At 50.5% G+C, this 23,327-nt stretch overlaps 1 protein-coding gene across 1 annotated transcript in view; it reads left to right on the top strand.

Annotated features, from left to right (window-relative positions):
- LOC128699181 (uncharacterized) overlaps nt 1-20,045 on the top strand; it is a 1,354,363-nt gene extending 1,334,318 nt beyond the window's left edge. The window contains exon 4 of the mRNA XM_070090158.1: nt 19,787-20,045. Within this exon, the coding sequence (XP_069946259.1) occupies nt 19,787-20,030 (244 nt within the window). The 3' untranslated portion in view covers nt 20,031-20,045. The remainder of the gene's footprint in view (nt 1-19,786) is intronic.
- The last annotated feature ends 3,282 nt before the right edge of the window (nt 20,046-23,327 follow it).

The following is a 23,327-nucleotide window of genomic DNA, read 5'->3' as shown; positions in this document are numbered from 1 at the left end:
AACCTTTGGGTGGATCAGGGCCTTATCATTCTTGCTGTTACTGCTGGCCGCACGCAGTTCAAACGTGTGGGGTCCCATATTCCTCTAGCCCAGGAGGAGGTGGGAGGGGAAGAAGACTGATGGAGAGGGGAGGGAGAGCTTCTGGGAAGGTTCACACTTTATACTGACACCGACCATCTCACTAACACAGTCATCCATTGTTGCGTTTATATCCCCCCATCCCCTTCTCTCAATCTCTAGTCTCCCCCTTCACTCTAGCCTCCTTCACTCTAGCCTCCTTCACTCTAGACTCCTTCACTCTAGCCTCCTTCACTCTAGACTCCTTCACTCTAGCCTCCTTCACTCTAGACTCCTTCACTCTAGACTCCTTCACTCTAGCCTTCCCCCCTCACTCTTACTAGTTCGCTGGTGTAGGGCTACAAATGTTGTGTATGATTATTGTGGAGAAATTTTCTCCAGGAGGGGGGTATCAGCCCCCTTCAGCCCCTTTCAGCCCTGAGGGGCCCAGCCCTCTCAGAAGGGGCAAATGTCTTGTTTACTGCTACAGCGAGTAATTGATAGCAGATGCAGTATGAGTATGGGACGTGGCCGCTTCGACCGACGCTCCTTGCAGTGTTGCAAAGTGTAGTTTAATAAAAGACAGTTCATCTCTTACTTTAGCAGGACAAGGAAAATCCTGCTCCCACTTTATTACCATGGTAAAGATAGTGGACATTGTTGTCTATGCTTAAGACAGCAAGAATCAAGCATTCTGCTTTGCTTTATCGAGGAAGTGGCAAGGAAGCAAAAGTACTAGGTCAGCTTTTTCTTTGTGCTAGGGCAGTAACGGCGTGGGGTGCTGTGGCGTTTTCAGATTACTTTTGACTCTACTGAGAGTGACACTGACGCCAGGATAACCAACAAAGAACGATCTGTGTGTTAGTGTGAACAAAGTGTCTCATAAAACACAATAAACACTTAAGAGAAGTGTGATCAGCTTCTTTAGTGATAAGATTGTGAACAATAAAGGCAAATCTTGTGGAACATAGTGTACCAGTGTGCGTATTCCTAGACTATGGAAGACGTGGACATCCAAGGACACTTCAGCTTTTATCAAGTCACCGATACCTGTCGAAGGTGTGAAGAACACCATAGCTCATGCTACAAGAGCAAGGTAGGTTACGAATTTCTTGTAGTACGGGGGACTGCGCAGTTCTTGTGTCGCAAGGAGTTTGTAATCAACCTATAGTCGGCAGTAAGGTGCGGACTTTTGAGTCCACACAAGTAAGTTTTTCAGCCATCAGTGAATGAAATATGCTGACATAACACCCCTTAGGGGTAATTTATAATCTTACAAATTATAACTCTTGACAGCCCGTTGAGAGATGACTTCGACAGCTTTTCAAGACCTCGTCTGCAGGGGCGGCTGTGTAGACGATTTGCTGTCTTTTATCAGCTAAGTGTTCCCTATATTTATATTTATAAATTATATCTTAGTTGGTAAAGCCATTTCTCAACAATTATAACAAGTTGTTTGAATTAATGGTTCTTGAAAGAGTTTGCTACAACCAGTCCAGTCTACAACTGACGATAAAAATAATAATAATAATAATAATAATATCTTTATTTCTACAAGTACATGTAATACATGTGTAGCTGACATCAGTGACATACTACTATATAGAAAGCCGCTTGTTATGCAGAGCATTTAGGGCAGATTAGGTCAGTTTTGTACCAGGATGCGACCCACACCAGTCGACTAACACCCAGGTACCCATTATACTGATGGGTGAACAGGGACAACCGATGTAAGGAAACACGCCCAGTGTTTCCACCCTTGCCGGGAATCGAACCCGGACATTTAGCGTGTGAAGCGAGAGTTTGTGCTACCAGATCTCTGTAACCGAGACAAGATCTCGGTTACAGAGAAATGTCTGTCTTATTTTCATTGTGGGCCTTCCGTCTTGTCCCCCCAGGATGCGACCCACACCAGTCGACTAACACCCAGGTACCTACTTACTGCCAAGTGAACAGGGACAGTAGGTGTCTTAAGGAAACACGGCCAAATGTTTCCATCCATACCGGGGATCGAACCACGGACATCAGTGTACGAGCTGAATGCGTTACCAACCTTGCTACGGGACATCCATGTACCTCATGTGAATTCTAGAAAGCACTTCTAACTCGAGATCAAGTAATATTTAGAAAAACTCAGGTTTATCACAGTGTAAATTCACATATAAAGGTTGTAAACAGTATGAAGTCTGAGGGCGCCACAGTGAAGAGCTGTGCTCCTCAAGGTACAGTACTCGCCCCACTTCTGTTTCTCATTCTTATGCTCAACATAGACAAGACAATAAATTATAGCACCGTAACATCCTTTGCTGACACCAGAATCTAACTGTGAATTTTCAAGAGGATATAAATAAAGCCTTCCATTGGGCTTAAGACAACACGCACCTGTAAACCCCTTACAAAAGAGAGAAGCCCAAAATACATCTTCTCATGTGCAAAATTCAGGGCAAAGACGGTCGGGGCCTTTGATTAAAGAAGATGAAACATACAGTGTCGATAACACAAAGATGAGGGAAATACTTTACTCCCAGTACAACGCAGTGTTCAGTGAACCACTAACCAGCCTAAAGATTGATAAGCTTAGCGAGTTCTTCATGAGTCACAAAATGCTGCAGACATCTCCATTATCTCTGCTATAACTCTAGCCTCACTTGACTTGGAAGACGCTGTTGATTGTACGCCCTTGCACTCGGCACCAGGCCCAGACTACTGCAACTCCATATTCATTAAGAATCGCAAGGAGTCATTATCACGTGTCTTAAATATTCTATATCCCATAGATTTTAAAAATCACTGATTTAGACCCACTCCACAAAGTTGGCAGAAAAGCATTTGAAAAAATACCATAGACTGGTAGCCCTAACGTCCCAGTTTAGCAAGTTGTTTTAGACGTTTATAAGAATCAAGATTGCCAATCACATGGAATCTGGAATCACAGCAGTTGCATAACTCAGGTCAATAGGGGTACAGAACAAGATCCTGCCTCTCACAGTTGCTGGACCACTGTGACATGGTCTTGGATACGGATGTAATGTACACAGATTTTGCAAAAGCCTTTGACAAAAGTGGCCATGGGGTAAGTGCTCACAAAATGCACACAAAGAAAAAAAAACAGGAAAAGAGGGCCTGTGGTGATTTAACTTTAGGACTAATAGAACCCAAAAGTAATAGTAAACAGAGTGAAATCAGAGGCGGCTACAGTGAAGCTCTGTTCCCCACTTCTTTCTCAGTCTTATATCTGAGATAGACAGGGATATGAACCACAGCGTTGTATCATCCTTTGCAGACGTTACTAGAATCTGTATGAGAGTGACATGCAACGAAAACACAACAAACGGGCGTGGCCTGAAAACAACTCTGGGAACTCATCAAAGGTACATATTCCAGTGAGCCACCGGCAACAATATGATGTTCCATGAGGACAAATTTCGGTTACTAAGTTACGGAAATACTGAGGAAATGAAAACAGGATCGGAGTACAAGACAAATTTGAAACAATACAGAATAAGACTAATGCGAGAGACCTGGGAGTGATAATGTCAGACGATCTCACATTCAAGGGGCTCAACAATGTTCTTATTGCAACTACAGGAACAACCGATGTAAGGATAATAGAACTTTCAAAACAATAAATGCCAGACCAGTGGTACCACTTCAGGTCACTCGTTTTCTCTAGGCAGGAATATTGCTGTGTATTAACTGCATCCTTCAAGGCAGCGAAATCGCAAAACTGGAAAGTGTACAGAGAACCTTGACAGCTCGTATAAACTCAGTCAAGCATCTAAATACTGAGAGCACTTGAAGTCTCTCGAACTCTACTTCATAGAACGTAGACGAAAAAGATGAATAATCTACATCAGGAAGATACTGGAATGGTCGATCCCAGACCTGCACACCAAAATTTCTACTTATGAATATAAGAAGCTTGGCAGACAGTGCAAGCTACCTCTGTTGAAAAGCAGTAGAGTAATGAATACACTGAAAGAGAATTCAATATATATAAAGGGACCATGACTCTTCAGTGCCGTCCATGCATAAGGGGGATTACCAACTAACTCCTGGCTGTCTTCCGGAAAGAACTCGACAAATCTCTGAAATCATTTTCTGATCAGATGGGCTGTGGTACATACTTGGGGCTGCGGGCGGTGGGCACTAGCAGCCTGATTGATCAGACCAGGAGGCCTGGTCTGGGACTAGGCCGCGAGGGCGGTGATCTCCGACTACAGGTAACCCCTCCAGCACCTGCATACCTCCCTCCCTCCCACCAACCTTCACTACATCTGATTGTGCTTTAATTGAATAAAGTTGATTTAGGAGGAGGAGGAGCTCATACATAGCTGGGGGGGGGGGACGATGTGGACATAGGGAATGGAAAAGAGAGAAGGATGGGTGAGCATTAATGGAGGAGAGAAGGAAGGGATAGATCTGTGATATACCTTTGATTGATATCGAAAGTTTTCCTACTCTCCGACCCTGGGCCAGGTTTGTGGTACTTGCCTGGTCAACCAGGCTCTTGCTCCTGCAGGCCCATATATCCATCACAGCCTGGTTAATCCGGCACATAGACGTAGGGAGGGATATTATTGTTGGGAGGTGATGGGCATAAAGGAAGAATAACTAATGTATCTTACGGCTGAGTCTTCAGTAATTATAAGAGTCCGTGTTCACTTAGCAATAAGTAGGTACCTGGATGTTAGTCGACTGGTGTGGGTCGCATCCTGGGGAGAAAGTTTAATCTAATTTGCCCGAAATGCTGTGCATAACTAGGCGTTTTGTATATAGCTTGTCAGTGATGTCAGCTAGGTCAGTATAAGTTGTATCGTGTACTTGTAGAAATTTATTTATTAATTATTATTATTATTATTATTCAGTAAGAATTGCTGTCTAGTATAACTCTCTGTATTATGGTGAGGTTCAGCAGTCGAGGCAGTAGGAAAGTGTGGAGCTGAACAACTGCACAACACTGCTGCTGTACAACACTGCTGCTGCACAACACTGCTGCTGTACAACACTGCTGCTGCACAACACTGCTGCTGCACAACACTGCTGCTGTACAACACTGCTGCTGTACAACACTGCTGCTGTACAACACTGCTGCTGCACAACACTGCTGCTGCACAACACTGCTGCTGTACAACACTGCTGCTGTACAACACTGCTGCTGCACAACACTGCTGCTGCACAACACTGCTGCTGTACAACACTGCTGCTGTACAACACTGCTGCTGTACAACGCTGCTGCTGCTGCTGGACAACACTGCTGCTGTACAACACTGCTGCTGTACACCACTGCTGCTGTACAACACTGCTGCTGTACCACTGCTGCTGCTGTACCACTGCTGCTGTACAACACTGCTGCTGTACAACACTGCTGTACAACACTGCTGCTGCACAACACTGCTGCTGCACAACACTGCTGCTGCACAACACTGCTGCTGTACAACACTGCTGCTGTACAACACTGCTGCTGCACAACACTGCTGCTGTACAACACTGCTGCTGTACAACACTGCTGCTGCACAACACTGCTGCTGTACAACACTGCTGCTGTACAACACTGCTGCTGTACAACACTGCTGCTGCACAACACTGCTGCTGTACAACACTGCTGCTGTACAACACTGCTGCTGTACAACACTGCTGCTGTACAACACTGCTGCTGTACAACACTGCTGCTGTACAACACTGCTGCTGCACAACACTGCTGCTGTACAACACTGCTGCTGTACAACACTGCTGCTGTACAACACTGCTGCTGTACAACACTGCTGCTGTACAACACTGCTGCTGCACAACACTGCTGCTGTACAACACTGCTGCTGTACAACACTGCTGCTGTACAACACTGCTGCTGTACAACACTGCTGCTGTACAACACTGCTGCTGTACAACACTGCTGCTGCACAACACTGCTGCTGTACAACACTGCTGCTGTACAACACTGCTGCTGTACAACACTGCTGCTGCACAACACTGCTGCTGTACAACACTGCTGCTGCACAACACTGCTGCTGCACAACACTGCTGCTGCACAACACTGCTGCTGCACAACACTGCTGCTGCTGCTGTACAACACTGCTGTACAACACTGCTGCTGCACAACACTGCTGCTGTACAACACTGCTGCTGTACAACACTGCTGCTGCACAACACTGCTGCTGCACAACACTGCTGCTGTACAACACTGCTGCTGCACAACACTGCTGCTGTACAACACTGCTGCTGTACAACACTGCTGCTGTACAACACTGCTGCTGTACAACACTGCTGCTGCACAACACTGCTGCACAACACTGCTGCTGTACAACACTGCTGCTGCACAACACTGCTGCTGTACAACACTGCTGCTGCACAATGCTGCTGTACAACACTGCTGCTGCACAACACTGCTGCACAACACTGCTGCTGTACAACACTGCTGCTGTACAACACTGCTGCTGCACAACACTGCTGCTGTACAACACTGCTGCTGTACAACACTGCTGCTGTACAACACTGCTGCTGCACAACACTGCTGCTGCACAACACTGCTGCTGCACAACACTGCTGCTGTACAACACTGCTGCTGCACAACACTGCTGCTGCACAACACTGCTGCTGCACAACACTGCTGCTGCACAACACTGCTGCTGTACAACACTGCTGCTGTACAACACTGCTGCTGTACAACACTGCTGCTGTACAACACTGCTGCTGTACAACACTGCTGCTGCACAACACTGCTGCTGCACAACACTGCTGCTGCACAACACTGCTGCTGTACAACACTGCTGCTGCACAACACTGCTGCACAACACTGCTGCTGCACAACACTGCTGCTGTACAACACTGCTGCTGTACAACACTGCTGCTGTACAACACTGCTGCTGCACAACACTGCTGCTGTACAACACTGCTGCTGCACAACACTGCTGCTGTACAACACTGCTGCTGTACAACACTGCTGCTGTACAACACTGCTGCTGTACAACACTGCTGCTGCTGCACAACACTGCTGCTGTACAACACTGCTGCTGCACAACACTGCTGCTGTACAACACTGCTGCTGTACAACACTGCTGCTGAACAACACTGCTGCTGCTGCTGCTACAACACTGCTGCTGTACAACACTGCTGCACAACACTGCTGCTGCACAACACTGCTGCTGCTGCTGTACAACACTGCTGCTGTACAACACTGCTGCTGTACAACACTGCTGCTGTACAACACTGCTGCTGTACAACACTGCTGCTGCACAACACTGCTGCTGCACAACACTGCTGCTGCACAACACTGCTGCTGTACAACACTGCTGCTGTACAACACTGCTGCTGCACAACACTGCTGCTGCACAACACTGCTGCTGCACAACACTGCTGCTGCACAACACTGCTGCTGTACAACACTGCTGCTGCACAACACTGCTGCACAACACTGCTGCTGCACAACACTGCTGCTGCACAACACTGCTGCTGCACAACACTGCTGCTGTACAACACTGCTGCTGTACAACACTGCTGCTGTACAACACTGCTGCTGCACAACACTGCTGCTGCACAACACTGCTGCTGTACAACACTGCTGCTGTACAACACTGCTGCTGCACAACACTGCTGCTGTACAACACTGCTGCTGTACAACACTGCTGCTGTACAACACTGCTGCTGTACAACACTGCTGCTGTACAACACTGCTGCTGTACAACACTGCTGCTGTACAACACTGCTGCTGCACAACACTGCTGCTGTACAACACTGCTGCTGCACAACACTGCTGCTGTACAACACTGCTGCTGTACAACACTGCTGCTGTACAACACTGCTGCTGTACAACACTGCTGCTGTACAACACTGCTGCTGTACAACACTGCTGCTGTACAACACTGCTGCTGTACAACACTGCTGCTGTACAACACTGCTGCTGTACAACACTGCTGCTGTACAACACTGCTGCTGTACAACACTGCTGCTGTACAACACTGCTGCTGTACAACACTGCTGCTGTACAACACTGCTGCTGTACAACACTGCTGCTGCACAACGCTGCTGGTGAACAACACTGCTGTACATGATTGCTGCACAACACTGCTGCACAGCACTGCTGTACATGATTGCTGCACAACACTGCTGCACAACACTGCTGCACAACACTGCTGCACAACACTGCTGCACAGCACTGCTGTACATGATTGCTGCACAACACTGCTGCACAACACTGCTGCACAACACTGCTGCACAACACTGCTGCACAACACTGCTGCACAACATTGCTGCACAACACTGCTGCACAACACTGCTGCACAACACTGCTGCACAACACTGCTGCACAACACTGCTGCACAACACTGCTGCACAACACTGCTGCACAACACTGCTGCACAACACTGCTGCACAACACTGCTGCACAACACTGCTGCACAACACTGCTGCACAGCACTGCTGCACAACACTGCTGCACAACACTGCTGCACAACACTGCTGCACAACACTGCTGCACAACACTGCTGCACAACACTGCTGCACAACATTGCTGCACAGCATTGCTGCACAACACTGCTGCACAGCACTGCTGCACAACACTGCTGCACAACACTGCTGCACAACACTGCTGCACAACACTGCTGCACAACACTGCTGCACAGCACTGCTGCACAACACTGCTGCACAACACTGCTGCACATCACTGCTGCACAACACTGCTGCACAACACTGCTGCACAACACTGCTGCACAACACTGCTGCACAACACTGCTGCACAACACTGCTGCACAGCACTGCTGCACAACACTGTAGCACAACACTGCTGCACACAACACTGCTGCACACATCACTGCTGCACACAACACTGCTGCACACATCACTGCTGCACACATCACTGATGCACACAACACTGCTGCACAACACTGCTGCACAACACTGCTGCACAACACTGCTGCACAACACTGCTGCACAACACTGCTGCACAACACTGCTGCACAACACTGCTGCACAACACTGCTGCACAACACTGCTGCACAACACTGCTGCACAACACTGCTGCACAACACTGCTGCACAACACTGCTGCACAACACTGCTGCACAGCACTGCTGCACAGCACTGCTGCACAACACTGCTGCACAACACTGCTGCACAACACTGCTGCACAACACTGCTGCACAACACTGCTGCACAACACTGCTGCACAACACTGCTGCACAACACTGCTGCACAGCACTGCTGCACAACACTGCTGCACAGCACTGCTGCACAGCACTGCTGCACAACACTGCTGCACAACACTGCTGCACAACACTGCTGCACAGCACTGCTGCACTGCTGCACAACACTGCTGCACAACACTGCTGCACAACACTGCTGCACAACACTGCTGCACAACACTGCTGCACAACACTGCTGCACAACACTGCTGCACAACACTGCTGCACAACACTGCTGCACAACACTGCTGCACAACACTGCTGCACAACACTGCTGCACAACACTGCTGCACAACACTGCTGCACAACACTGCTGCACAACACTGCTGCACAACACTGCTGCACAACACTGCTGCACAGCACTGCTGCACAACACTGCTGCACAACACTGCTGCACAACACTGCTGCACAACACTGCTGCACAACACTGCTGCACAGCACTGTTCCAGTAATCCGTGTATGTGGGTGTGCAGGCACACAGCAAATATTTATGTCTCCATAATGGTTTTATTGCCTCCTAAAATGGAGCCGAAAGTGTTTTTCGTTGTGGGTCGGCTGGACCTGGTACCAGGTCCACCTTCCAGCAGGCTGGACCTAGTACCAGGTCCACCTTCCAGCAGGCTGGACCTGGTACAAGGTCCACCTTCCAGCAGGCTGGACCTGGTACAAGGTCCACCTTCCAGCAGGCTGGACCTGGTACCAGGTCCACCTTCCAGCAGGCTGGACCTAGTACCAGGTCCACCTTCCAGCAGGCTGGACCTGGTACCAGGTCCACCTTCCAGCAGGCTGGACCTAGTACCAGGTCCACCTTCCAGCAGGCTGGACCTGGTACCAGGTCCACCTTCCAGCAGGCTGGACCTGGTACCAGGTCCACCTTCCAGCAGGCTGGACCTAGTACCAGGTCCACCTTCCAGCAGGCTGGACCTGGTACCAGGTCCACCTTCCAGCAGGCTGGACCTAGTACCAGGTCCACCTTCCAGCAGGCTGGACCTGGTACCAGGTCCACCTTCCAGCAGGCTGGACCTGGTACCAGGTCCACCTTCCAGCAGGCTGGACCTAGTACCAGGTCCACCTTCCAGCAGGCTGGACCTGGTACCAGGTCCACCTTCCAGCAGGCTGGACCTAGTACCAGGTCCACCTTCCAGCAGGCTGGACCTGGTACCAGGTCCACCTTCCAGCAAGCTGGACCTGGTACCAGGTCCACCTTCCAGCAGGCTGGACCTAGTACCAGGTCCACCTTCCAGCAGGCTGGACCTGGTACCAGGTCCACCTTCCAGCAGGCTGGACCTGGTACCAGGTCCACCTTCCAGCAGGCTGGACCTGGTACCAGGTCCACCTTCCAGCAGGCTGGACCTGGTACCAGGTCCACCTTCCAGCAGGCTGGACCTGGTACCAGGTCCACCTTCCAGCAGGCTGGACCTGGTACAAGGTCCACCTTCCAGCAGGCTGGACCTGGTACAAGGTCCACCTTCCAGCAGGCTGGACCTGGTACAAGGTCCACCTTCCAGCAGGCTGGACCTGATACAAGGTCCACCTTCCAGCAGGCTGGACCTGGTACAAGGTCCACCTTCCAGCAGGCTGGACCTGGTACAAGGTCCACCTTCCAGCAGGCTGGACCTGGTACAAGGTCCACCTTCCAGCAGGCTGGACCTGGTACAAGGTCCACCTTCCAGCAGGCTGGACCTGGTACAAGGTCCACCTTCCAGCAGGCTGGACCTGGTACAAGGTCCACCTTCCAGCAGGCTGGACCTGGTACAAGGTCCACCTTCCAGCAGGCTGGACCTGGTACAAGGTCCACCTTCCAGCAGGCTGGACCTGGTACAAGGTCCACCTTCCAGCAGGCTGGACCTGGTACAAGGTCCACCTTCCAGCAGGCTGGACCTGGTACAAGGTCCACCTTCCAGCAGGCTGGACCTGGTACAAGGTCCACCTTCCAGCAGGCTGGACCTGGTACAAGGTCCACCTTCCAGCAGGCTGGACCTGGTACAAGGTCCACCTTCCAGCAGGCTGGACCTGGTACAAGGTCCACCTTCCAGCAGGCTGGACCTGGTACAAGGTCCACCTTCCAGCAGGCTGGACCTGGTACAAGGTCCACCTTCCAGCAGGCTGGACCTGGTACAAGGTCCACCTTCCAGCAGGCTGGACCTGGTACAAGGTCCACCTTCCAGCAGGCTGGACCTGGTACAAGGTCCACCTTCCAGCAGGCTGGACCTGGTACAAGGTCCACCTTCCAGCAGGCTGGACCTGGTACAAGGTCCACCTTCCAGCAGGCTGGACCTGGTACAAGGTCCACCTTCCAGCAGGCTGGACCTGGTACAAGGTCCACCTTCCAGCAGGCTGGACCTGGTACAAGGTCCACCTTCCAGCAGGCTGGACCTGGTACAAGGTCCACCTTCCAGCAGGCTGGACCTGATACAAGGTCCACCTTCCAGCAGGCTGGACCTGGTACAAGGTCCACCTTCCAGCAGGCTGGACCTGGTACAAGGTCCACCTTCCAGCAGGCTGGACCTGGTACAAGGTCCACCTTCCAGCAGGCTGGACCTGTTACAAGGTCCACCTTCCAGCAGGCTGGACCTGGTACAAGGTCCACCTTCCAGCAGGCTGGACCTGGTACAAGGTCCACCTTCCAGCAGGCTGGACCTGGTACAAGGTCCACCTTCCAGCAGGCTGGACCTGGTACAAGGTCCACCTTCCAGCAGGCTGGTCCACCTTCCACCTACAAGGTCCACCTTCCCGCAGGCTGGACCTGGTACAAGGTCCACCTTCCAGCAGGCTGGACCTGGTACAAGGTCCACCTTCCAGCAGGCTGGACCTGGTACAAGGTCCACCTTCCAGCAGGCTGGACCTGTTACAAGGTCCACCTTCCAGCAGGCTGGACCTGGTACAAGGTCCACCTTCCAGCAGGCTGGACCTGGTACAAGGTCCACCTTCCAGCAGGCTGGACCTGGTACAAGGTCCACCTTCCAGCAGGCTGGACCTGGTACAAGGTCCACCTTCCAGCAGGCTGGACCTGGTACAAGGTCCACCTTCCAGCAGGCTGGACCTGATACAAGGTCCACCTTCCAGCAGGCTGGAGCTGGTACAAGGTCCACCTTCCAGCAGGCTGGACCTGGTACAAGGTCCACCTTCCAGCAGGCTGGACCTGATACAAGGTCCACCTTCCAGCAGGCTGGACCTGGTACAAGGTCCACCTTCCAGCAGGCTGGACCTGGTACAAGGTCCACCTTCCAGCAGGCTGGACCTGGTACAAGGTCCACCTTCCAGCAGGCTGGACCTGGTACAAGGTCCACCTTCCAGCAGGCTGGACCTGGTACAAGGTCCACCTTCCAGCAGGCTGGACCTGGTACAAGGTTCACCTTCCAGCAGGCTGGACCTGGTACAAGGTCCACCTTCCAGCAGGCTGGACCTGGTACAAGGTCCACCTTCCAGCAGGCTGGACCTGGTACAAGGTCCACCTTCCAGCAGGCTGGACCTGGTACAAGGTCCACCTTCCAGCAGGTTGGACCTGGTACAAGGTCCACCTTCCAGCAGGCTGGACCTGGTACAAGGTCCACCTTCCAGCAGGCTGGACCTGGTACAAGGTCCACCTTCCAGCAGGCTGGACCTGGTACAAGGTCCACCTTCCAGCAGGCTGGACCTGGTACAAGGTCCACCTTCCAGCAGGCTGGGCCTGGTGCAAGGTCCACCTTCCTGCAGGCTGGACCTGGTACAAGGTCCACCTTCCAGCAGGCTGGACCTGGTACAAGGTCCACCTTCCAGCAGGCTGGACCTGGTACAAGGTCCACCTTCCAGCAGGCTGGACCTGGTACAAGGTCCACCTTCCAGCAGGCTGGACCTGATACAAGGTCCACCTTCCAGCAGGCTGGACCTGGTACAAGGTCCACCTTCCAGCAGGCTGGACCTGGTACAAGGTCCACCTTCCAGCAGGCTGGACCTGGTACAAGGTCCACCTTCCAGCAGGCTGGACCTAGTACAAGGTCCACCTTCCAGCAGGCTGGACCTGGTACAAGGTCCACCTTCCAGCAGGCTGGACCTGGTACAAGGTCCACCTTCCAGCAGGCTGAACCTGGTACAAGGTCCACCTTCCAGCAGGCTGGACCTGGTACAAGGTCCACCTTCCAGCAGGCTGGACCTGGTACAAGGTCCACCTTCCGGCAGGCTGGACCTGGTACAAGGTCCACCTTCCAGCAGGCTGGACCTGGTACAAGGTCCACCTTCCAGCAGGCTGGACCTGGTACAAGGTCCACCTTCCAGCAGGCTGGACCTGGTACAAGGTCCACCTTCCAGCAGGCTGGACCTGGTACAAGGTCCACCTTCCAGCAGGCTGGACCTGGTACAAGGTCCACCTTCCAGCAGGCTGGACCTGGTAGTTCCCTGGTACAAGGTCTACCTTCCAGCAGGCTGGACCTGGTAGCTCCCTGGTACAAGGTCCACCTTCCAGTAGGCTGGACCTGGTAGATCCCTGGTACAAGGTCCACCTTCCAGCAGACTGGACTTAGTAGATCCCTGTTACAAGGTCTACCTTCCAACAGGCTGAACTTGGTAGATCCCTGTTACAAGGTCTACCTTCCAGCAGGCTGGACTTAGTAGATCACTGGTACAAGGTCCACCTTCCAGCAGGCTGGACTTAGTAGATCCCTGGTACAAGGCTCGGACTCCTGCTAAACCTCATTACTCGCATGTGATTAAAAATTGTGGATCAGCGTTGTCGCTGAAATTAGAGAGGTAGATCGTGGGTGCTTACTGACGAGAGGTAATGATAGCAGTGCGAGAGGTAATGATAGCAGTGCGAGAGGTAATTAGAGAGTTGTAATGTTTCTGGTGGTGACGGGTGCGTCACCTCCTCCGTCACTACCACAGGTTGGATCTGGTGGTGACGGGTGCGTCACTCCCTCCGTCACTACCACAGGTTGGATCTGGTGGTGACGGGTGCGTCACCTCCTCCGTCACTACCACAGGTTGGATCTGGTGGTGACGGGTGCGTCACTCCCTCCGTCACTACCACAGGTTGGATCTGGTGGTGACGGGTGCGTCACTCCCTCCGTCACTACCACAGGTTGGATCTGGTGGTGACGGGTGCGTCACTCCCTCCGTCACTACCACAGGTTGGATCTGGTGGTGACGGGTGCGTCACCTCCTCCGTCACTACCACAGGTTGGATCTGGTGGTGACGGGTGCGTCACTCCCTCCGTCACTACCACAGGTTGGATCTGGTGGTGACGGGTGCGTCACTCCGTCACTACCACAGGTTGGATCTGGTGGTGACGGGTGCGTCACTCCCTCCGTCACTACCACAGGTTGGATCTGGTGGTGACGGGTGCGTCACTCCCTCCGTCACTACCACAGGTTGGATCTGGTGGTGACGGGTGCGTCACTCCGTCACTACCACAGGTTGGATCTGGTGGTGACGGGTGCGTCACTCCCTCCTTCACTACCACAGGTTGGATCTGGTGGTGACGGGTGCGTCACTCCCTCCGTCACTACCACAGGTTGGATCTGGTGGTGACGGGTGCGTCACTCCCTCCTTCACTACCACAGGTTGGATCTGGTGGTGACGGGTGCGTCACCTCCTCCGTCACTACCACAAGTTGGATCTGGTGGTGACGGGTGCGTCACTCCGTCACTACCACAGGTTGGATCTGGTGGTGACGGGTGCGTCACTCCCTCCGTCACTACCACAGGTTGGATCTGGTGGTGACGGGTGCGTCACTCCCTCCGTCACTACCACAGGTTGGATCTGGTGGTGACGGGTGCGTCACTCCGTCACTACCACAGGTTGGATCTGGTGGTGACGGGTGCGTCACTCCCTCCGTCACTACCACAGGTTGGATCTGGTGGTGACGGGTGCGTCACCCCCTCCGTCACTACCACAAGTTGGATCTGGTGGTGACGGGTGCGTCACTCCCTCCGTCACTATCACAAGTTGGATCTGGTGGTGACGGGTGCGTCACTCCCTCCGTCACTACCACAGGTTGGATCTGGTGGTGACGGGTGCGTCACTCCCTCCGTCACTACCACAGGTTGGATCTGGTGGTGACGGGTGCGTCACCCCCTCCGTCACTACCACAAGTTGGATCTGGTGGTGACGGGTGCGTCACTCCCTCCTTCACTACCACAGGTTGGATCTGGTGGTGACGGGTGCGTCACTCCCTCCGTCACTATCACAAGTTGGATCTGGTGGTGACGGGTGCGTCACCCCCTCCGTCACTACCACAAGTTGGATCTGGTGGTGACGGGTGCGTCACTCCCTCCGTCACTACCACAGGTTGGATCTGGTGGTGACGGGTGCGTCACTCCGTCACTACCACAGGTTGGATCTGGTGGTGACGGGTGCGTCACTCCGTCACTACCACAAGTTGGATCTGGTGGTGACGGGTGCGTCACTCCCTCCGTCACTACCACAGGTTGGATCTGGTGGTGACGGGTGCGTCACTCCGTCACTATCACAGGTTGGATCTGGTGGTGACGGGTGCGTCACTCCGTCACTACCACAGGTTGGATCTGGTGGTGACGGGTGCGTCACTCCGTCACTACCACAAGTTGGATCTGGTGGTGACGGGTGCGTCACTCCCTCCGTCACTACCACAGGTTGGATCTGGTGGTGACGGGTGCGTCACTCCGTCACTACCACAGGTTGGATCTGGTGGTGACGGGTGCGTCACTCCCTCCGTCACTACCACAGGTTGGATCTGGTGGTGACGGGTGCGTCACTCCCTCCGTCACTACCATAGGTTGGATCTGGTGGTGACGGGTGCGTCACTCCCTCCTTCACTACCACAGGTTGGATCTGGTGGTGACGGGTGCGTCACCTCCTCCGTCACTACCACAGGTTGGATCTGGTGTTATGAGGAAGCAGGTTAATGGAAGTAATACGTATACTAGTATAGTAAGTCTTATTAGACATGTTACTGTTCACTTAGATGCCAGATCAACCAGGTTGTGATGGATATGTGGGGCAGCGGACCACCAGCAGCAGCAGCCTGGTTGACCAGGCAAACACCAGACGAACCTGGCCCATGGCTGGGCTCTGGGAGTAGAAAAACTCTTGGAACTCATCAAAGATATATCAAAGGTATCCCTCACCCCGGTCCATGACCGGGCCTGGTGGATCAGAGCATGATCAATGAGGCTGTTACTTCTGGCCGCACGTAGTCCAACGTACGAACCACAGCCCGGCTGATCCGGTCCTTGTCTCATTCACTTTCCTTAATTTTGATGTTTCCAGGGGTCATCGCCCTCACGGCCCAGTCCTAAACCAGAAATGGTTGTTGGCTTGATCAACTAGACTGTAGTGGCTGGCCATACACAGTCCAACCTATGCGCCACAGCTCGGCTTATCAGGAACTAAGTTGAGGAACTTATCATGTTGCCATCTTGGAGACAGCCAGAGGCTTGTTAGTGACTCCCGTTATGTACGAGGGGACGGGGTTGAAGATAAGGGGACCTGACTCCCGTTATGTACGAGGGGACGGGGTTGAAGATAAGGGGACCTGACTCCCGTTATGTACGAGGGGACGGGGTTGAAGATAAGGGGACCTGACTCCCGTTATGTACGAGGGGACGGGGTTGAAGATAAGGGGACCTGACTCCCGTTATGTACGAGGGGACGGGGTTGAAGATAAGGGGACCTGACTCCCGTTATGTACGAGGGGACGGGGTTGAAGATAAGGGGACCTGACTCCCGTTATGTACGAGGGGACGGGGTTGAAGATAAGGGGACCTGACTCCCGTTATGTACGAGGGGACGGGGTTGAAGATAAGGGGACCTGACTCCCGTTATGTACGAGGGGACGGGGTTGAAGATAAGGGGACCTGACTCCCGTTATGTACGAGGGGACGGGGTTGACAAGGGGACCTGGGATGTTCATCGAGTCGCAACTCATAACAGAACAACGGAAATTTGTCCTCATTGAACATCAGATTATTGTCCAGATCTTTCCTTCACTCCCTCACAGACCACCAGTCACTCCCTCACAGACCACCAGTCACTCCCTCACAGACTACCAGTCACTCCCTCACAGACTACCAGTCACTCCCTCACAGACCACCAGTCACTCCCTCACAGACTACCAGTCACTCCCTCACAGACCACCAGTCACTCCCTCACAGACTACCAGTCACTCCCTCACAGACCACCAGTCACTCCCTCACAGACCACCAGTCACTCCCTCACAGACCACCAGTCACTCCCTCACAGACTACCAGTCACTCCCTCACAGACTACCAGTCACTCCCTCACAGACCACCAGTCACTCCCTCACAGACCACCAGTCACTCCCTCACAGACTACCAGTCACTCCCTCACAGACCACCAGTCACTCCCTCACAGACTACCAGTCACTCCCTCACAGACTACCAGTCACTCCCTCACAGACTACCAGTCACTCCCTCACAGACCACCAGTCACTCCCTCACAGACTACCAGTCACTCCCTCACAGACCACCAGTCACTCCCTCACAGACTTTTTTTTTCGTACACAGGGTTTGACAAGGTTGGGTTAAGGATCCCTAACTTTATTGACAAGCTAAGATCTGTTACCTACATCAGCTCATTTTAAAGCATTTTTATTAAGAGACATACAAGTAGGGAACAGGATGAAGTTGGAGCCATCTGTAGGCCAGTATTTTCATTTAATCAGCTGATTTTATCTCGTTGACATCATAATGCTGTACGAATGTGATCCAGATTCGAGTCATCCTGAGGATAAATGACTCTCTCTCTCTCTCTCTCTCCACATTCAGACGTCTCCTTCCCTCCCTCCCTCCCTTTCAGATATCTTCCCCCTTCCTTGTTTCAAAACCCTCCCTTGCACCAGACGTCTCCCTCGTCGTTCCCTCCACACAATGATGAGCGTCAGGGTAGTCGCTGTAAAACTCGAGTGATATTTGTCTCACCTCTGGCTGCCAGGTGCCGTAATTGACACCATCTACGGGGGGAAAGATGCCTGATTACCGCAGTTGAGGAGGAGGATGGAAGGAGGGAGAGAGAGAGAGAGAGAGAGAGAGAGAGAGAGAGAGAAACGGAGGAAGCAGAACCGCAAGAAGATGGAAGGTGGATCAAGGTAAGAATGTGTTAAAGAAGGAATACGAACAAATGTTTGAAAGGAAATATAATTAGGTGGGGAAAAAGAGGAAGACAGAGACGGAAGAAGATAAAACGTATTAGAAGGCAGAGGTTGAATAGGACAATGAAAACTACGAAGTAGGAGGAGAACGAAGAGAAAGATTCGGAGAAGGAGGAAGAGGAGGAGAAGGACGAAGAGGAAGAGACGGAGAGGAAAGAGGAGAAGGAGAAGGGGAAGAAGGCGAAGGAAAAGGGGGAAGAGAATGAGAGGGAGGACAAGAAGAAGAGGAGGAAACAATCTTAATAAAAATGGGAACAACCAACGGATCATTAACACTCTTCAAGAGGAATGTAGATGAGCTCCTTCAGATTGTTCATGATCAACCAGGCTGTTTGGTCTTCTGCCACCACACAACACTTATTATTTTGTCATTATTTTATTCCCAGTTGAGCTCTAAACCCCCATGGATCACAGCGCCCGTGGAATGAGAATTAGATCTGATCCCACTTAGGTATACCTGGAGAGGGTTTCGGGGGTCAACGCCCCCGCGGCCAGGTCTGTGACCAGGCCCAGCTGTGGATCACGACCTCGTCAGCCAAGCTGTTACTGCTGGTAGTGTGATGCACATCAGCCTTGGTGGAAAACTTAGTAGAAGAAGTGGAGAGGTACTTTGATGTACATCAGTCTTGGTGCAAGATGATCAGTTTCCTAGTCTAAATCAGAAGCAGTTGGCCACAGTCTTGTATACTGGAAAGTGAGGTGCAGCAGCTTGCAGATATAGTGGCGCACGAAATCGTAGTGACACGATTGCAAACAAACCATACAACGGGTCTGGAGTTTTACGAGTCTCTGACCGAGGGTTAATGCCCCACTCGTGGTATAGTTTGGAGATATAGTCACAGGTGAGCTGGACCCACTAGGAGAATTAGGTCATGCTTTACATTTCTTAGCAATAGACTTGCTGAAGACATCTCTTGTACCAAGATACCGTAGACTTTATGACGAAAAGGGATGTCCTCAGCATCTCTCCTGCTAACAACTATTTAGCCTGATCTACTTTCACGGGAAACGTTCCGTCACTAGATATTCCTAGTGTTGCAAACACGTTTTGCATATCAACTTGTTTCTATTCCATTGAATGTGATTGGTGTGTGTGTGTGTGTGTGTGTGTGTGTGTGTGAGAGAGAGAGAGAGAGAGAGAGAGAGAGAGAGAGAGAGAGAGAGAGAGAGAGAGAGAGAAAGAGAGAGAGAGAACTGAGCTGAGTATTGTACATCGGGCAAGCCCTGTTTCACTTGGTTCTCTATTACTATTGGAGTTCTATTTATTAGAGTTAAACACTAATCTCACGCATTTTGTGCGCTATTACAATTGAATCGCGCTTATCATATAAACAAGTCATTGGTTCACTGGGTCACTGGTTTACCAGTCCCTCCATCATAATACATCAACTTGTATCGCATTGTCTGACTTGTATTCTTTATTTTACAGGTCGCGAGGGTCTCCCCGGGGCCCGCCCTACCTGGGGGAGGAGGAGGCCAAGTCTTGTTGCGGCTTGATGGTGACGCAAGCGGTCAGCATTCGCTGGTTTATCATCATGATAGCCTTCGTGGGTCTGTGTTGTACGGTGGTCGGCACAGTACTGGGTGCGGTCAAGACTTACAACTCAGAGTACGTCACCATCACGCTTCTCATGATTGGTGAGTACATTCTCATCTTCGGTAAGTACCCCTGAGCATATTCCCCATGATCGGTGAGTACATTCTTGTGATGGGTGACTACATTCTGCTGATCGCTGAGTACATTCTCTTGATCGTTTAGTGCATTTTCATGATTGTTGAGTACATGATCATTAGTACATTATCATGATGGTTGAGTACATTATCAGTTTGATGGTCTGTGGTCTCACAGGGTCCCAGCGCCACCACAAATATTTACATGTTTACAGATATTTTGTTTCAGAAATCGAAATTCAATTTTTTTTTAAATCCTCAGGTTTTGTTGAATATTTATTTTTTAAAAATCAATTTATACGATAATATGCAGCGGGTCAGTCAGTAGTATGTCTGGCTCTAATTTAAAATTTAATTTCGATTAGCTGCTGACATCAGTGAGGGAAAAAGACCCTAAATGTTCCACTTAGGGTCCCCTGGACCACCAAATCCGTCACTGTAGACACATAACCTGCACATAGTATTGTGCCTTGTTATTCTCCGTTACTGTAGATAAGAGTCGACTATCACCCCTCACGCTGCCACCCACAACAGTCAGCTAACACCCAGAAGTCTACTTACTGCTGGGTGAACAAGAGGCAACAGGCGTAAGGGAAAACCTGCCCGACACACCGGCCCCATGATTAAACCCAGATGCTTGGCTTCTGAGCCGAAGACGTTGTGAATGAGCAACAGGACTTTCAAAGCCTAGCGCTAGTTATGGTGTAACAACTTCCAGGACGTGACCCACAGCCTGATCCCTGACCATGCCTAGTTGAAGGCCTGACCAATATTGATGCTAATGTCACGCAGCCCAACGTAAGCACTACAGCCCTACGATGCGTTTGTGGATGCATATGAGTGAGTGGGTTGAGGGTGTGTTGTAGGTGGATGGGTGGTGCAGGAAGTGGTGAGGGTACGGGCGGAACTGAGCAGTCACTCGTTTGAGGGTTGCCAGTGATCGTGACTTCCAGCTTGTGCTGCAACCGAGCAACTCCAGCACCTAGCACCAGTCATTGTCCCCAGAACCTAGCACCAGTCACCGTCCCAGCACCTAGCACCAGTCACCGTCCCAGCACCTAGCACCAGTCACCGTCCTAGCACTCAGCACCCTCAACAGTTACTCTACAGAAACCACAACATAATTTCTTGTCTACCTTCTCGTCCTAACTCAAAATTTCCAGTTTTGATCCTGACACAAGGAACGACTCAACAAGCAGATACAAAAAAATGGCTACAACCGTGGTGGAACTTTGAGGGTCAAACCGTACCAGTTCTTGCAGAAGTTGAAGACAGACATTTGTGCAACATTTCTGAATCTTTATTAAGGAAACGTTTCGTCACACAATGGCTTCATCAGTCCAATACAAAGCAGAACGGTAGAAAAAGAGGACTAGTTTGAGGTAATCAGTCTCTCAACCTGGAGTCGATGTGTTCAGTCCGCCAGTCTTGATTGATTGCCTGGTCAGTCAAATTGTTGGTGCTAGTTACAAGCAGTCCAACATGGGCACCACAGCCTGGTTAATCCGAAACTGATAATTAGGTATCCTCAGTGGTGTGTACGGTAATTAGGTTTCTTCATGGGAGTGTACAATAATAGGGTATCCTCCAGGCGGTGTACGGTAATTAGGTATCTTCAAGGGAGTGTACGGTAATTATCTTCATTGGGGTGTACGGTAAATATGTATCTTTAGGGAATTGTACGGTAATTAGGTATCTTCAAGGAGGTGTACGGTAATTAGGTATCTTCAAGGAGGTGTACGGTAATTAAGTATCTTCAAGGAGGTGTACGGTAATTAGGTATCTTCAAGGAGGTGTACGGTAATTAAGTATCCTCATGGAGGAACGTCAAGCGGATGCCTGCTTTTTACTCCGACTTTTTTATATTGCTCGTGTCTCGAGAATGCCTCATCCTATCGACTTCAAATTTTCAACACTTGCGCGAAGACCAGACTCTTGGATCAACGTGAACTCTATGACCAGTGTTCTTGAACTCACTCCCAGCATCCTGGCATGGTGTCAGATAACCTCCAAAAGCCTCAGTGGTGTAGCTTCCAACATTCACACAAGTTGTCTCCTAATTCGACAACGACAGAGTAAAATTTCAAGTATATAGACGCGGATTTGGCAAGGGACGGATGTACTGTGAAACTGATGAAGCTTAAACTGATGAAGCTTAAGCTTCAGGGCTCATAATCCCGGAGGGCCCCTAGAAGCCACTTTAGTCCACACTGATTAAAAAATTTGGGTCTGCTGTATGAGAAGTTTTTTTTTTTTTAAATAATATGGTTCACTTCAATACAAAAATAATAGTTAAAATTAAAATTAAAAGGTTTTTAAAAGTATGATGTAAGGTGGTTGCCAAGGTGACTCCCATAACAGTTCAAGCTTCAGGGACCCAAAAATGTAGGTCCGCCACTGGATTTCACTGTTATTTTATGTGTAAAATAATGTGGTTTTTTGCTCTCCTTAAATCGCATTACATGAATTTTAGTTTACCTGTTCTGGTCGACTTCAAAGTTTTAATGTGATGTGTCTTAATTTGAAGTATTTTTGTGCTTATTTTCAGTTTGTGTGGCTGCCAATTTATTCAGTTTTTGCTACTTTTCTCATTTATTTTTTTTTTAATCAGAATCAAATATTGTTTCTTACTGGACAGTAGAGAATTTTAAATAGGATGTAAATGTGAAAAGAAAACTTAAAAAAAAAATGTTCACTTTTTTTTATGGCGGTTTTAAATTTAGAGAGGAGAGACTTGCCTATTTTCGGAACATTCTCAGATAGTTTTTCTTTAATTTCTCGCAATTTTTTTTTTTGTAAATATTCGAGAACGTCGGGTTCAGCCTGCTCCAAATTTTCATTTCTGATGTAATGTATCTTGGGCAATATTGATGGGAGTGTTGGCGGGTATGGCAGCACGAGCCACAGTAAATTTTGTTAGCGAGTGATAGGTGGAGAGTGTCCAGTGACCTTCACAACCTCACCTCTGGTGGGACTCACTCACGTGAAAGTTGATATATTTAGTGGAGTGTTGATGTTAATGTGTCACATTTCGTTTCCGAATGGTAGACTGTATTATTATTTCATATCATTACTGGTGAGGGGCTCTTGATCCAAGGAACTGGACTTACCATCCCCTTGCTTGGATCGAATTTGAATGCGTCCCTTCCCACAGACGCTGTATGAATCCTACGGGTTTAGCGCTTTCATCTGATTAAAATGTAATTGTGAACGGCATCAGTCTTCAATGGTTGATGCATCGTATGATAAATAAATGGAAGTTTTCATGGGTTTAGGCTGTGGAGGTTTTAATTTTGTTG

The sequence above is a fragment of the Cherax quadricarinatus genome, chromosome 31 (assembly GCF_038502225.1).
Source record: "Cherax quadricarinatus isolate ZL_2023a chromosome 31, ASM3850222v1, whole genome shotgun sequence".
Taxonomy (NCBI): Eukaryota; Metazoa; Arthropoda; class Malacostraca; order Decapoda; family Parastacidae; genus Cherax; species Cherax quadricarinatus.
This window is presented reverse-complemented; position numbering and strand designations above follow the sequence as displayed.